This window comes from Leucoraja erinacea, chromosome 9, assembly GCF_028641065.1.
Source record: "Leucoraja erinacea ecotype New England chromosome 9, Leri_hhj_1, whole genome shotgun sequence".
NCBI classification, from domain to species: domain Eukaryota; kingdom Metazoa; phylum Chordata; class Chondrichthyes; order Rajiformes; family Rajidae; genus Leucoraja; species Leucoraja erinaceus.
This window is the reverse complement of record NC_073385.1, coordinates 61,974,113-61,989,805: the sequence shown is the minus strand read 5'-3', so window position 1 is coordinate 61,989,805 and position 15,693 is coordinate 61,974,113. Positions and strand designations below refer to the sequence as shown.

The 15,693-nt window shown below is 47.9% G+C and overlaps 1 protein-coding gene across 1 annotated transcript in view; it reads right to left on the bottom strand.

The window, feature by feature from the left end:
- Nucleotides 1-15,693, bottom strand: part of plekhh1 (pleckstrin homology domain containing, family H (with MyTH4 domain) member 1) — a 123,491-nt gene that overhangs the window by 75,354 nt on the left and 32,444 nt on the right. Inside the window, exons 3-4 of the mRNA XM_055640978.1 lie at nucleotides 15,290-15,352; nucleotides 1,503-1,652 (exon numbers count right to left, since the gene is read on the bottom strand). Coding sequence (XP_055496953.1) covers nucleotides 1,503-1,652; nucleotides 15,290-15,352 — 213 coding nt within the window. The remainder of the gene's footprint in view (nucleotides 1-1,502; nucleotides 1,653-15,289; nucleotides 15,353-15,693) is intronic.

Genomic DNA, 15,693 nt, shown 5'->3' with positions numbered 1-15,693 from the left:
TCCTCCCCGATTTACGATGCTTTGACTTGCGATATTTCGACTTTATCATCAGCAAATGCTCCGCAATGGCAACGGCCCAACGTCACTTCTGGGCACGTGATCACTATGTACAAAATGCGTTTTCGACTTGCGATATTTCGGTTTACGATCAGTTTATCGGAACGTAACCCCATCGTAGGTCGAGGAGCAGCTGTATTGTAAATAACAAGTAGCAGCGGACCCAGAACCGACCCCTGCGGTACTCCACTGATCACAAGCCTCCAATCAGAAAAAACAACACTCCATATCTACCCTTTGATTCCTTCTTCCAAGCCTACTTTGAATTGAAATGTCCAACTCACTAATCTTCTGACAAGTCTACTACCTGGAGCCTTGTCAAAGGCTTTGCCAGCATCCACTGTCCAGCCCACATCAATCCTCATGGTGATCTTTTCAAAAACGATCAGAATTGGGAGACATGATTTCCCAAGCACAAAGCCATGCTGACTATCTCTAGCTAATCCGTGCTTATCCAAATGGGCGCCATTCCTGTCCCAATGAATCTCCTCCAACAACTTTCCCACCCACAACTGACATCAGGTTCACCGGCCTGTAGTTCCTTGGCTTGTCCTTGTTGCCCTTCTTAAATAACAATACATGAGCCATTCTAGTCAACTAGAACTTCGCCTGTGGCTAAAGATGAAGGAAACATCTCTACAAGGGCCTCCACAAGTTCCTTCTTCATTTCCCTCAAGATCCAGGGATGTAATTGCTCTTTGATAATTCCTAAATGATCTACGACAACTCCTATGTCTCAATATCCTAGCTTCTATGATCTTCTCGTCAATAAAAACAGATGAGAAATATTGTGGTCACATCACTTGCGGTTTTACACAAAGATGGCCATGCTGACCCCCAAGGGGACGTAATCTTTCCATAGCCACCCTTTTATTCTGAATATACTTGTAGAATCTCTTGCAATGTTCTTGGTGCAATGTCATTAGAGCCAGAGCAAGATGTCCAAGCCTAATGCTAAATAGATGGATGGAGTGCTCCCTACAACAGCATCACCAAGTACACAGGTGAGATGTGGGTCAGTGCACACCTCTGTCCATTCCAAATGGACCCAAGCACTGCACCAGGGACTTGTGCAAACACCTCATACCTACTTCAGAGGCTGCATGCCTCGACAGTTCGTATGGAAGGGTGCACTTCTGGAAGTCTCAGATGACCATTGCAATGGTTCAAAAGGTAAGGCCCTTCACCATCTTTCAGGGGATGGGGCAAATACTTCAGGTGGTGGGCTGAAGAAGGATATTGTTCCACCCCTTCATGAATGAAAAGCCCTCTCTTTCTTTAAAAAGCTACCTATCAATGTACTGAGTAAACTAAGGCAGTCTGGCTCAGTAGATTTACAAAGTCAAAGATTTTATTCTTCAAATGGAGACGTTGAGCTCTTGCTGCTCTTCAAAAAGGCTGAACTGATTACAACTGTGGGACCAATATCAGACGTTATCTGGTACCTGTTCCTCCAACTGCTGCTCCAGCCTCTGAATCACGTCGTCCTTTTCCTGCAGTGTGTTGCTCATCTCATGGTACCTTCTGAGTAAACTATTCTCTGATTCACTGGTCTGGATATTGGCTGCTTTCAGTTTCTCCTTTAAAGCCTGGACCTGAAGAGGTTTCAATGAAAAGCAAACGTTAGTGGAAACGCTCCACGTTTGGAAGTGTAATAAATAACTGACTAACGTTAAAAGAATGAATTGTGTTAGGTGGGAATCGAGGGTAAGTTGTGGGCTTCTGGCTATTGAACGTTTAGTTTAGTTTAGTATAGAGATACTGCATGGAAACATGAAGGCAATATCTCCAAGTTTGCGGATGACACTAAGCTGGGGGGCAGTGTTAGCTGTGAGGAGGATGCTAGGAGACTGCAGGGTGACTTGGATAGGCTGGGTGAGTGGGCAAATGTTTGGCAGATGCAGTATAATGTGGATAAAATGTGAGGTTATCCATTTTGGTGGCAAAAAACAGGAAAGCAGACTATTATCTAAATGGTGGCCGATTGGGAAAGGGGGAGATGCAGCGAGACCTGGGTGTCATGGTACACCAGTCATTGAAGGTAGGCATGCAGGTGCAGCAGGCAGTAAAGAAAGCGAATGGTATGTTAGCTTCCATTGCAAAAGGATTTGAGTATAGGAGCAGAGAGGTTCTACTGCAGTTGTACAGGATCTTGGTGAGACCACACCTGGAGTATTGCGTACAGTTTTGGTCTCCAAATCTGAGGAAGGACATTATTGCCATAGAGGGAGTGCAGAGACGGTTCACCAGACTGATTCCTGGGATGTCAGGACTGTCTTATGAAGAAAGACTGGATAGACTTGGTTTATACTCTCTAGAATTTAGAAGATTGATGAGGGGATCTTATAGAAACTTACAAAATTCTTAAGGGGTTGGACAGGCTAGATGCAGGAAGATTGTTCCCGATGTTAGGGAAGTCTAGGACAAGGGGTCACAGCTTAAGGATAAAGGGGAAATCCTTTAAAACCGAGATGAGAAGAACTTTTTTTCACGCAGAGAGTGGTGAATCTCTGGAACTCTCTGCCACAGAGGGTAGTTGAGGCCAGTTCATTGGCTATATTTAAGAGGGAGTTAGATGTGGCCCTTGTGGCTAAGGGGATCAGGGGGTATGGAGAGAAGGCAGGTACGGGATACTGAGTTGGATGATCAGCCATGATCATATTGAATGGCGGTGCAGGCTCGAAGGGCCGAATGGCCTACTCCTGCATCTAATTTCTATGTTTCTATGTTTCTAAACAGGCACTTCGGCCCACCGAGTCCGCGCCCACCAGCGATCCCCGCACATTAACAGTACCCTACACACACACACACACACACTAGGGACAATTTACATTTACACCAAGTCAATTAACCTACAAACCTGTACGTCTTTGGAGTGTGGGAGGAAACCGAATATCTCGGAGAAAACCCACGCAGTTCACGGGGAGAACGTACAAACTCCGTACGACAGGACCCATAGTCGGGATTGAACCCGGGTCTTTGGCGCTGTAAGGCAGCAACACTACCACTGCGCCACCCAAAAGCTTGTAATGCAATGTGTTTGGGGAGGAGAGGGAGGAATGTCAAGGCTTCCCTTGCCGAAGTGGTTTACTTTAATTCCTTCCTCCATCTTGTAGGTGTGTGACCATGGCTCTGGATAGGATTAAGGGCCTGTCCCACTTAGACTGTTTCTAGGCGACTGCTAGCGACTGTCAGTCGTAGCAGGTCGCAGAAAAAACGGCGACTGGACCCCCCCTTCGACATAATATTTTAAATAGAATCATTACTTTAACAACAAAAAAAACCCGGTCAGCACCAGCGACAACCTGCACCTGGTGACACCACATCACCTGGCGACAACCCACATCACCTGGCGACAACCTACATCACCTGGCGACAACCTACATCACCTGGCGACAACCTACGTTCACCTGGCGACAACCTACATCACCTGGCGACAACCTACATCACCTGGCGACAACCTGCTTCACCTGGCGACAACCTGCATCACCTGGCGACAACCTGCATCACCTGGCGACAACCTGCATCACCTGGCGACAACCTGCATCACCTGGCGACAACCTGCATCACCTGGCGACAACCTGCATCACCTGGCGACAACCTGCATCACCTGGCGACAACCTGCATCACCTGGCGACAACCTACCTGGCGACAACCTCACCTGGCGACAACCTACATCACCTGGCGACAACCTGCATCACCTGGCGACAACCTACATCACCTGGCGACAACCTACATCACCTGGCGACAACCTGCGGCGACAACCTGCATCACCTGGCGACAACCTACATCACCTGGCGACAACCTACATCACCTGGCGACAACCTGCATCACCTGGCGACAACCTGCATCACCTGGCGACATCACCTGGCGACAACCTGCGTCACCTGGCGACAACCTGCGTCACCTGGCGACAACCCACATCACCTGGCGACAACCTACATCACCTGGCGACAACCTACATCACCTGGCGACAACCTACATCACCTGGCGACAACCTACATCACCTGGCGACAACTTGCTTCACCTGGCGACAACCTACATCGCCTGGGGATAACCTACGTTAACCTGGTGATAACTGCGGCAGCACCTACATCATGAGAAGTCAAGCTACATTCATTAGATTCAAACCCACTGTTGCCGACTGTCTCCGAAAATATTTGATCATGTTGAAAATCCAGCAGAGACCAGAATGATGCTACGACTCTTTGGGCGACTGAGGAGATTACTCACTACCATACAGGTGACACCCCATGGCGACCATGTGGCAACAGCCTAGTCGCCTGTAGTCGCCTAAAAAATAGCCTAGTGGGACAGGCCCTTTAGTCTTTCAGAAGTCAGTGGGGCTGCATTCTTGCCTTGAGCCGGGTGGCTGCTAGTCCTGCTCAGAGGTTGTGTATAATGCTCTTGTGTATAATGCTGCAGATGCTGGTTTATACCGAAGGTAGACACAAAATGCTGGAGTAACTCAGCGGGACAGGCAAGATCTCTGGAGAGGAGGAATGGGTGGGGTATCGGGACGAGATCTTTCTTCAGACTGAGCCTGGTCATGTGGTGCTGAGGGAATACCACACTAGTGCCAGGGACATTTTGTTGGTCGTAAAAGACCCAAAGGTACCATTTCTAAGAAGAGCAGAGGATTTCTTTCCAGTGTCTCGCTGCCGTTTGGCTCTCAACCAACCTATTGTAAACAGGTACCATCTGTCTCATTTTACTGTTAGTGAGACAATGCTGTGCAGGTCTTAGCTTTTGCATTTCGCCAAAACAACCAAAACTGCTCCACCATCAATAAAGGATTAAAAAAAAATAGAAGCCAGGGGTTATGGGTGGGTGGTGCAGCGGTAGAGCTGCTGCCTTACAACGCCAGAGACCCGGGTTCGATCCTAACTACGGGTGCTGTCTGTTCAGAGTTTGTACGTTCTCTCAATGACCGCGTGCGTTTTCTCCAGGTGCTCCGGTTTCCTCCCACACTACAAAGACGGACGGATGTGTAGGTTAGTTACCTTCTGTAAATTGTCCCCAGTGTGTAGGATAATGCTAGTGCACGGGGATTGTTCGTCAGCATGGACTCGGTGGGCCAAATGGGCTTGTTTCTACATCGTATCTCTAAAGTCTAACGTTTGGCTTCTGTAAATTGCCCCTAGTGTGTAGAGCATAAAACTAGTGTATAGAGGATCAATGGTCAGCGTGGACTGTGTGGGGCAGATGGTCTGTTTCATGCTGTAATTCTAATCTAAACTATAATTAACCCAGTGAAGAGGGCTTGTGGGAGTTGATCTGCTCAAAGCAAGATCAACATGAACAGCAAAAAAAAGAGGGAGAGAGATGATCACATTGAAGGCATCTCTGATAGAGCAGAGCTCCACAGCACCAGCAGGAGACAAAGTGCTGGAGCAACTCTGCGGGTCAGGCAGCGTCTCTGGAGAACATTGAGAGGTGATGTTTCGGCTTCTGACTCTCCCTCAGACTGAAGATCGGTCCCGACCTGAAATGTCACCTATCCATGTAGTCTGAAGATGGGTCCAACCCAAAACATCACCAATCCACTGATATCCCTTTGTATTGGGGAAACCCAATTAGCCAAAACACCCGCCTACATTCACCCAGCACAACCTTGTCATTTTTTAAAATCCACATCTGCTTACTCACTCCCTTCGCTGAAACAGCTTGGCGTATTTTCCTTTCCCTGATGTTCATTAAGGGTAAAGGATGGAACCAAAGACACAAATGACCACCCAAGTTTGTTTAAAGTCTGCCTCTAACATCGGCTAAACAAAGCTCGTATTGGCTTGTAACCTGAATCCATCCCATTCACCCAAGGTCACAGTCCAAAATACCCCTATAACGCCCACACACACAAAACAGGGGATGTTAAATCTGTTTTGCAGACAATAATAGATCAAGGTAGGGGGGCCTCCCTGGTGTTGACACAATGTTACTCCGTGACTGCAGCCTGCAGAGACAGGTATTGACACTTCAGTCACGAGTGTGGGAAAGCCACATCCTTTACCAACCCCCACCCCCTCTGCCTCCATACACGCGCACACACACACACACACACACACACACACACACACACACACAGTCTCAATGTGTAAGAAGGAACTGCAGATGCTGGTTTAAACCGAAGATTGACACAAAAAGCTGGAGTAACTCAGCGGGACAGGCAGCATCTCTGGAGAGAAGGAATGGGTGACGGAAGGGTCTCGGCCCAAAACGTCACCCATTCCTTCTGTCCAGAGATGCTGCCTGTCCCGCTGAGTTACTCCAGCTTTTTGTGTCTCTCTTCACACAGCCTCAAGAATGGCCTTGCTTCCTTCCTTGTTAATTGAATGAAGTGTCACCCCTGACATAAACAGAGAGCTAATCCTCAGAATTCTTTCCACGAACCATTAACACGGCTAATCGCGGGTCTCCGACATAAATGTCGCCGGGTCCTGGGGTGGGGTGGTAAGCTCTTTTTTTCTTCCTCTTTGAGGTAATCTGGCAGATGATGGGGGTACGATGTACACTGGCAAGGCGAGGGCGGACAGACGTGTTGTCCAGCCCGCATGGAAGAAGGTGAAAGGACACAAAGTGCTGGAGTAACTCAGTGGATGAGGCAGCATCACCAGAGAACATGGATTGGTGACGTTGGGGGTTGGGAACCTTCTTCGGACAATTCAGACAGGGTAAACATGTTTAGCTGTTGTGTTCTCCCACCTCAGTTGCCACTCATATCACTCCCTTCACAATCCCAAATCCATCGGGTTTCCTTCTGAAGCAGGATTTGAACACTAGCAGTTCGAGCCAGCACCGCCATTCAATGTGATCATAGCTGATCATCCACAATCAGTACCCCGTTCCTGCCTTCTCACCATATCCCCTGACTCCGCTATCTTTAAGAGCTCTATCTAACTCTCTCTTGAAAGTATCCAGAAAATTGGCCTCCACTGCCTTCTGAGGCAGAGAATTCCACAGATTCACTTCTCTCTGGGTGAAAACATTTTTCCTCCTCTCCGTTCTAAATGGCTTACCCCTTATTCTTAAACTGTGGCCCCTGTTTCGGGACTCCCCCGACATTGGGAACATGTTTCCTGCCTCTAGCGTGTCCAATCCCTTAATAATCTTATATGTCTCAATAAGATACCCTCTCATCCTTCTAAACTCAAAAGTATACAAGCCCAGCCGCTCCATTCTATCAACATACGACAGTCCCGCCAACCTCGTGAACCTATGCTGCATTCCCTTAATAGCAAAAATATCATTCCTCAAATTTGGAATCCAAAACTGCACACAATACTCCAGGTGTGGTCTCACTCAGGCCCTGTATAACTGCAGAAGGACCTCTTCGTTCCTATACTCAACTCCTCTTGTTATGAAGGCCAACATGCCATTAGCTGCCTGCTGTACCTGCATGCTTACTTTCAGTGCCTGATGAAACCAGTCGAGGCAGGTGATGTGATGAAACCAGACATACATCACCACAGTAAACAGGCCTAGCTTCTGATCCATGTTAATCCCTGAAAGAGGCAGGAAAGGCAGATATGATGGCGAAGAAGGTGCACAGGATGCGTGCTTTTATTAGTCTGAATAATGAGTGCAGGGAGGGCTTGGTGCTGGTTTATAAAACCTTGGTTTGGGGACACCTGGAATATGGTGCTCAGTTATTTTTGGATGTAATTGCACTGTCGAAAGTGGAATTTTCTTCCCTTTCTTTCTTTTCTGGGGTCTATTTCTTAACTTTCTTCTCTAACTCTCTTTCTAATGGGCTTTCTTTTCCCAACACTTTCCTGCACTTTCACGACTCTTTCTCACTTTCCTTACTTCTTTTATTTCTATCTTTCTTAAAGCTCAGAAAATGAAGGGGTACAACAAATGTGATAAGATATATGTGGTGTGTATTACTGTAACTTATTGTACTTCTAATGAAAATAAAATTAAAAAATAAATAAAAATAAAAAAAGAAAGTGGAAAGGGAATGCCCTGGGATGCTGCCGGGAATGGAACGTTTCAGTAATGACTAGAGTAGGGATAGACTGGGTTCGGAATTGAGACATATTGCCGGTGAAGGCAAGGACTCTCACCACAGTTAATTAAGCCCCCTAAACAAGCATTTAATTCACCAAGGCATTGTAGGCCAAGGACACAGTCTCTTGACCAGAATAGGTGAATCGAGGACCAGAGGACATAGGTTCAAGGTGAAGGGGAAAAGATGCAATAGGAATCTGAGGGGTACACCACACGGAGGGTGGTGGATGTATGAGCTGCCAGAGGAGGTAGTTGAGGCTGGAACTAACCCAACGTTTAAGAAACAGTTAGACAGGTGCATGCATAGGACAGGTTAGGGGGATATGGACCACGCAAGCAGGTGGGACTAGTGTATCTGGGACATGTTGGCCATTGTGGGCCAGTTGGGCCTGTTTCACTCTGTATCACTCCATAGCAGGACATTAAAGGCTGTTGAGTTTTGCTGGCTCATTGATCCATCCCATTCCTCCCTGTATTTACCCTGTTACCTATGCTGCCCATATTTTCATCCACACGTCCCAGTTTCATCCCACTCATCCCACGCATCAGAGACAATTTGCAGCGCCCAATTAACCTACAATCCCGCATGTATTTGGGGTGTGGGAGGAAACTGGAGCACCCAGAGGAAAACCCACGCACCTGAGGTCAGGATCGAATGTGTCGGGGTGTCAGTGGTTGTGGGGAGAAGGCAGGAGAATGGGGTCAGGAGGGAGAGATGGATCAGCCATGATTGAATGGTGGAGTAGACTTGATGGGCTGAGTGGCCTAATTCTGCTCCTATCCCTTATGATCATGAATCTGGGTCACTGGACCAGTGAGGCAATAGCCCCACTAGTTGTATCACTGTCCCGTCCAGCAGAATGAGAGGTGATATTTGGAGCACTTGACAGGGGAGATGTTACCTCCTGGATGGAGTGTCTCCGATAAGGGGCCTGACCCCGAACAAAGGGGGCTCATTCATAGTTGGCTCTGGAGCACTTTCTTGACACGGGGTACTGTCAGTGCCCTGTACATTGATCACATTAAATAGGATTATTTTTCCTTGGGCACCAAAGGAATCACGGAATATTGGGAATGGTTTGAGATGTTCCACCCACACCCCTCTGGAATGGACTGGGAGGTCCCCCCTGTTCCAAAGACTTGCTGACACAAACAAGGAGATTGCACACATGACCAAGAGATCTGTGCCCACATCTTAAAACTGGAAGAGGGAGAAGAAGGGAAGAGTGGTTTAGGAAGGGAGTGAGAGAGTTTGGGTCCCAAAAAAAAGACACAAAGTGCAGAAGTAACTCAGCGGGTCAGGCAGCATCTCTGGAGAACATGGATAGGTAATGTTTCAAGTCAAGTCAGGTTTATTCATCACATACACATCCGAGGAGTGCAGTGGAATGAAAAGTGCCAATGCTTGCAGATATGTGCAAAAAACGACAAAACAGAACAGAATGGAATGGAATCAGGTCGGGACCCTTCTTCAGACTGAATGTGGGGTGGGGGGTCCAAAAAATTGGAAGAAAATAAATTTATGACAGGTAATAGGATGATACAGGTGGAGGGCGGTGAGGTGGGTCTGGAGGTGGGCCCGGTATTTGAGAGACCTGAAATGGAGTAGAGCAGGGAGGGGGGATGGGCTCATAGAAAGGTGATCAGCTCGAGGATGGGGTAAAGCCCAAGAGGGGTTCAAAGAGTAAGGAGGAGGGGGCTGCAGCTGCCAGAGGAGAAGGGGGCAGGGGGGGGGCAGGGGGTGGGGGCGAGCTGTAACAACATCAGTGGGGTGTTGGGTTGGTGATAGCATGCAGGCTGTGGAGGTCTGCACCTGCTGCAGAGGGTAAAGAGGAGGGACGTCAGGAGAGGCGAGAAAGCAGAGGGGAGCTTGAATGAGTGCGGAGTCAGGAAGTGTCCTGCCTGCTTGTGGTGGGTGGGTGGGTGGGAGGGGGAGGGGAGTGCTGGAAGGGCAGGACCTGCTCATTAGGGCCAATAAAGCGGCTCAGTCGGCCAAATTCTCCAGTGCTCTCCTCACCGCGGGACTTTTCCCAGGCGCTCTGCCTGAAGCGAGCCAGTGAACCGTGAAGCAGGGGACTCCGATGGCCAGGGGTTTAATCATTCATCAGTTGCTGGGGGAGCTGTGGGAACCTGCAATGCCGGGCTCGGTCACCTAGGTAACCTGTTGGTGCGCTGCAGAATCTGTGGACGGCCTGACCACCAAACACATCAATAGGTTGAAGCACTAACACGCAGCACTGACAAACACAAGTACCTCAAACAAGGGCCCATTAACGCCTTGTATCATATTACCCGCTTGTCCACATATTAGAACAGAGGAGGTGGCCATTAGCCCCATTAGCTCCATGCTGGCTACCAACAGGCCAAATTATCAGTTTCATTCCTTCTCTTATTTCTCCATAGCCCTTTTATTTGACACTTTTTTTGACACTTTCCCACACAATAGGGGACAAAATATATCTGCCCATTATCCCACCAGCCTGCGTGTTTTTGAGATACGAGAGGAAACCAGAGCACCCAGGGAAACCTCCAGGGTGTCACGGGAAGAAGGTACAAACTCCTCACCGACGGCACCCAAAGTCTGGACCGAACCTGGGTCACTGTGGCAATGGCACAGTGGCACTAACTGCTGCACCAAGGAGCATCACCCTCTTCAGATCAGATTCAATTTTAATTGTCATTGTCAGTGTACCGTACAGAGACAACGAAATGCATTCTAGAGGACTGCATTCAAAGCCCAACACCGGGGATTTACTTGACACCAGGGCCAGTGAGAGACTGAATAGAAAGATTCAGTCTAAAAGGTCAAGAAGGGGATTGTGGCCAAGTTTGCAGATGATGCTAAGATAGGTGGGGGCGGGCAATGTGGAGGAAGCAAGGACTCTGCAGAAGGACTTGGACAGGTTAGGAGAGTGGGCAGAGAAGTGGCAGATGGAATTCAGTGCAGCAAAGTGCGTAGTCGTGTATTTTGGATCGTAGGAATAAAGGCGTAGATTATTTTCTAAATGGGGAGAGAATCCAGAAATCGGAGATGCAAAGGGACCTGGGAATGCTGGTGCAGGATTCCCAAAAAGGTTAATCTGCAGGTCAAATCGGTAGTAAGGAAGGCAAATTCAATGCTAGCATTTATATCAAGCGGACTGGAAACACAGGGATGTAATGCTGTGTAAGGTGCTCTATAAGGTGCTGGTCGGGCCGCATTTGGAGTACTGTGAGCAAATGTGGGCCCCATGCCTGAGGAAGGATGTGCTGGTTCTGGAGAGGGCCCAGAGGAGGTTTACAAGAATGATTCCAGGTATGAGTGGGTTAGCATATGACGAGCTTTTGGCAGCACTGGGCCTCTACTCGCTGGAGTTTGGAAGGTTGAGGGGGGACCTCATTGAAACTTACAGAATAATGAAAGGCATAGATAGAGTGGATGTGGAAAGGATGTTTCCACTGGTGGGAGAGCCTCAGAATTAAAGGATGTTCTTTTAGAAAGGAAGTGAGGAGGAACTTCTTTAGTCAGAGGGTAGTTAATCTGTGGAGGCCAAGACAGTGGATATTCTTAAGGCAGAGATGGACAAATTCTTGATTGGAGCGGGTGTCAAGGGTCATGGGGAGAAGGCAGGAAAATGGGATAAGGAGGCAGAGATGAGAATGGCGGAGCGGACTTGATGGGCCGAATGACCTACCTATTATTTGTGAACTTGTGATTAGGCCACATTTGTAATATTAAATGCAGTGCTGGTCACCGCATCACAGGATGGTCGTGGGGGGGGTTCAGGGATGCTGCAGAAGAGGTTTATCGGGATGCTGCCTGGATAAGAGGGAATTAACTACACAGAAGGCTTGGGCAAAATTTCTCTGCAGCTACAGAGGCTGAGGGGGACCTGATAGAAGTATATAAAATTATGAAGGGCGGAGACATGGTAGCTGGAAAGTATTTTTTCCCCCAGGATAGAAGTCAAATAGTAAAAGGCATAGCAATAAGGTGAAGAGAAACATTTAAAGGGGATTTCATGTTATACACCACAGAAACAGGCTGTTTGGCCCAATTTACCCATGCCGACCAGGATACCCCATTTACACCTGTCCCACCAACTTGCATTTTGCCCCGAACCCTCAAAACCTTTCCTATCCATTAACATGTCCAAATGTCTTTTAAATGTTGTCGCACCTGCCTCAAGTTCCTCCTCTGGCAGCTCGTTACATATACCCACGACCCTCTATGTGAATTAAGGTGGCAAATATTTTTATTTTTTTTTACACAGAATGGTGGGTGCTTGGAACACGCTGCCATGGAGGCTGTGGAAGCAGATACAATAGCAAGGTTTAGACATCCACATGGACAGACAGGGATAGGGGGATGCAGATCAGACGCGGGTGGATGTGCAGTTTAGTTTGGCATGACATGGCTGACTGTCTTTCTGTGCTGCACATGCTCTATGACTTCAAATCCAAGCTTTGGAAGTCAATTCAAATGAGTGGTGCTACACAGGGCAGTGCAACCAGGGACAGGGACAAACTTCCTGACCAACACCCCTAAGCTACAGGTGTCAGGGGTTATGGGGAGAAAGCAGGGGAATGGGGTTAGGAGGGAGAGATGGATCAGCCATGATTGAATGGCAGAGTAGACTTGATGGGCTGAATGGCCTAATTCTACTCATGGCCTTAAGAGGTTCAGCGGTTGGTCTGGAGATGGAGCGTAACAGTGCCAAGAGGTTCCAGATGGTGCTCTAATCGGCTCGGTGACAAGTGTAAATTGTCCCTAGTGTGTAGGATAGCCTTAGTGTGTGGGGATCACTGGTCCCAGCCCGCAAAGACAATAGACAACAGGTGCAGGAGTAGGCCATTCGGCCCTTCGAGCCAGCACCACCATTCACTGTGATCATGGCTGATCATCCACAATCAGTACCCCGCTCCTGCCTTCTCCCCATATCCCCTGACTCCGCTATCTTTAAGAGCTCTATCTGAAGGGCTGGTCCCACTCTCATGACCTAATTCACGACCTCTGCCGAGTTTGCCCTCGACTCATACTCGCAGCATGGTCGTCACGAGGTCGTGGGTAGATCATAGCAGGCCGTGATGCTAGTTGTAGGTACTCGTGGCATCAAGTAGATCGGGGCGTTTTTTCTAGCATGATGAAAAATGTCCATGAGTAAAAAAGGTCGTGAATTAGGTCGTGAAAGTGGGACAGGCCCTTAACTCTCTCTTGAAAACATCCAGAGAATCGGCCTCCACTGCCTTCTGAGGGATAGAATTCCACATTCACAACTTTCAGGGTGAAAACGTTTTTCCTCGTCTCCGTTCTAAGTGGCCGTCCCCTTATTCTACCCCTGATTCAGCTCAGCTCCACTGGATAACAGTGAGGTGAAGTCCCTGGGCCAGAGGGCCAGTGGGAAGGAGGAAATCAATTCCATCCCAAATTCCAAAACTCTGACTCCTGGGAATAAACATGGAAGCACAAAATGTGTCAACAGATAAACTCAAGCTTTGGCGTGCGTCGGGTTACTTGATGCAGATTAACCAGGGCTTTCTGTGGATCAATCGGCTGAGGAGGAGAGCCTATAGAGCAGTTATAGACACTAAATACTGGAGTAACTCAGTGGGGCAGGCAGCATTTCTGGGAGAAGGAATGGGTGATGCTTCGTGTCGAGACCCTTCTTCAGACTGCAAGTCAAGGGAGAGGGAGTCTGGAGATGTGGAGGGGTAAGGTGTGAAAAGGACAAATCAAAGCAGGAAATGTAGAATGGTTGGTTGCTAGCCGACAGGAAGGTGACAAGGCTGAGAGCAGTTTCTTGCTCCTGGCTGGTGTTGTGTGTTGCACTCTCCGATATTATGGAGGGACATTTGGGTTTAGAAATTCGTTTTCACAACAGAAAGGAGATGCTTCAGACCTGCTGAAGAGAGGCTAAATCCAAGAGCTATATGTTTCACCCATTTCTGGGTCCATTTATCTCAGAAGACACAGTAACTGCAGATGCTGGAATGTTGAGTAAAACACTGGAGTAACTAAATGGACAGTATCTGCGGAACGAGTGGATATGACATATTAGGTCAGGATTCTTCGTCAGATTAATGAAGGGTCTTGACCCAAAACATTATATATGTCCATTCCCTCCAGAGTTGAGGGAAGCTCCAATGGCATTCGTCTTCTCCGACCTGCCCAGTCCTACTGGTACCTACTGGTACCCTGCCCTCATCCTTTCATTACGCCCTCTCTACCATCCATTCATTACTCAGTAGCAACACTCCCCGGAGGCCATAAGAGTGTTGGTTATAAGGTGCAATGTCACTCTCAGGTTACAGCTGCAAAATCTGCAAACAGCTGTGATGTGTTGCATTTTGGGATGTCCAACCAGGGCAGGACCTACACAGTGAATGGTAGGCCTCTGGCTAGTGTTGTAGAGCAGAGGTATCCAGGAGTGCAGGTGCGTGGTTCCTTGTAGGTCGAGTCGCAGAGAAAATAGGTGGTCAAAAAGTCCTTTTGGTACATTGGCCTTCATCAGACAGAGTGTTGAAGAAGTTGGTAGGTCATGTTGCAGTTGTATAAGACATTGGTGAGACAGCATTTAGAATATTATGTTCAGTTCTGAGCTCCATGTTATAGGAAAGATATTGTCAATGGAAAGGATTCAGAGAAGATTTACGAGGATGTTGCCAGATCTAGGGGGTGTGAGCTATAGGGAGAGGTTAGGTAGGCTGAGTCTCTATTCTTTGGAAGCTCAAAAGATTGGAGGATGAAGGGTGATCTTATAGAGGTGTATAAAATCATGAGAGGAATAGATCGGGTAGATGCACAGAGTCTCTTGACCAGAATAGGGAAATCAAGGACCAGAGGACATAGGTTCAAGGTGAAGGGGAAAAGATTTAATTAGAATCTGAGGGGTAACTTTTTCACACAAAGGGTGGTGGGTGTATGGAACAAGCTGCCAGAGGAGGTAGTTGACAGGGACTATCCCAAGGTTTAAGAAAGAGTTGGACAGGTACATTGATAGGACAGGTTTGGAGAGGTGTGGACCAAACACAGGCAGGTGGGACTAGTGTAGCTGGGGCATATTGGCTTGTGTGGGCAAGTTGGGCCAAAGAGCCTGTTTCCTGTATCACTCTATCACTCTATATCATACAATGTTGGACACAGAAACATACTGATCAAGTCTTCTGGGAACCTTGCAAGATCAGGACATTTAAGTTAACGTACAGTATAATAAAGCGATTTCTGGCCTGCAAAGGACAGTACCTGTTTCTCCGCAGTCTCAGCCCGCTCGTCTGCCTCAATCACTCGCTTTTCCAACTCCTGCATCTGCAAGGCAAACAGAAAGCAAGAGTTATGTCAACGTGAGTAACGAAAGGAGAGACCCTTAACTCAATGTGGTATCCCTTCCAACAAGCGATAAGAGTGGCTGAGACATCCAAGTATATATTAGAGGCAGAGATGATCAAAAGCTTTTGCCCATGATAGGGGTCTCAAAAACAGGTTTAAGGTAGTAGTTTTAAAAGGGAATCTGAGGGCAAAGGTTAAATAGGCAAGTTAAGGGTTCTCAATCTAAAGAAGGTTCTTGACTCGAAACGTTATCCATTTCATACCTCCAGAGATACTGCCTGTCCCGCTGAGTTACTCCAGCATTTTGTGCCTATCAAGGC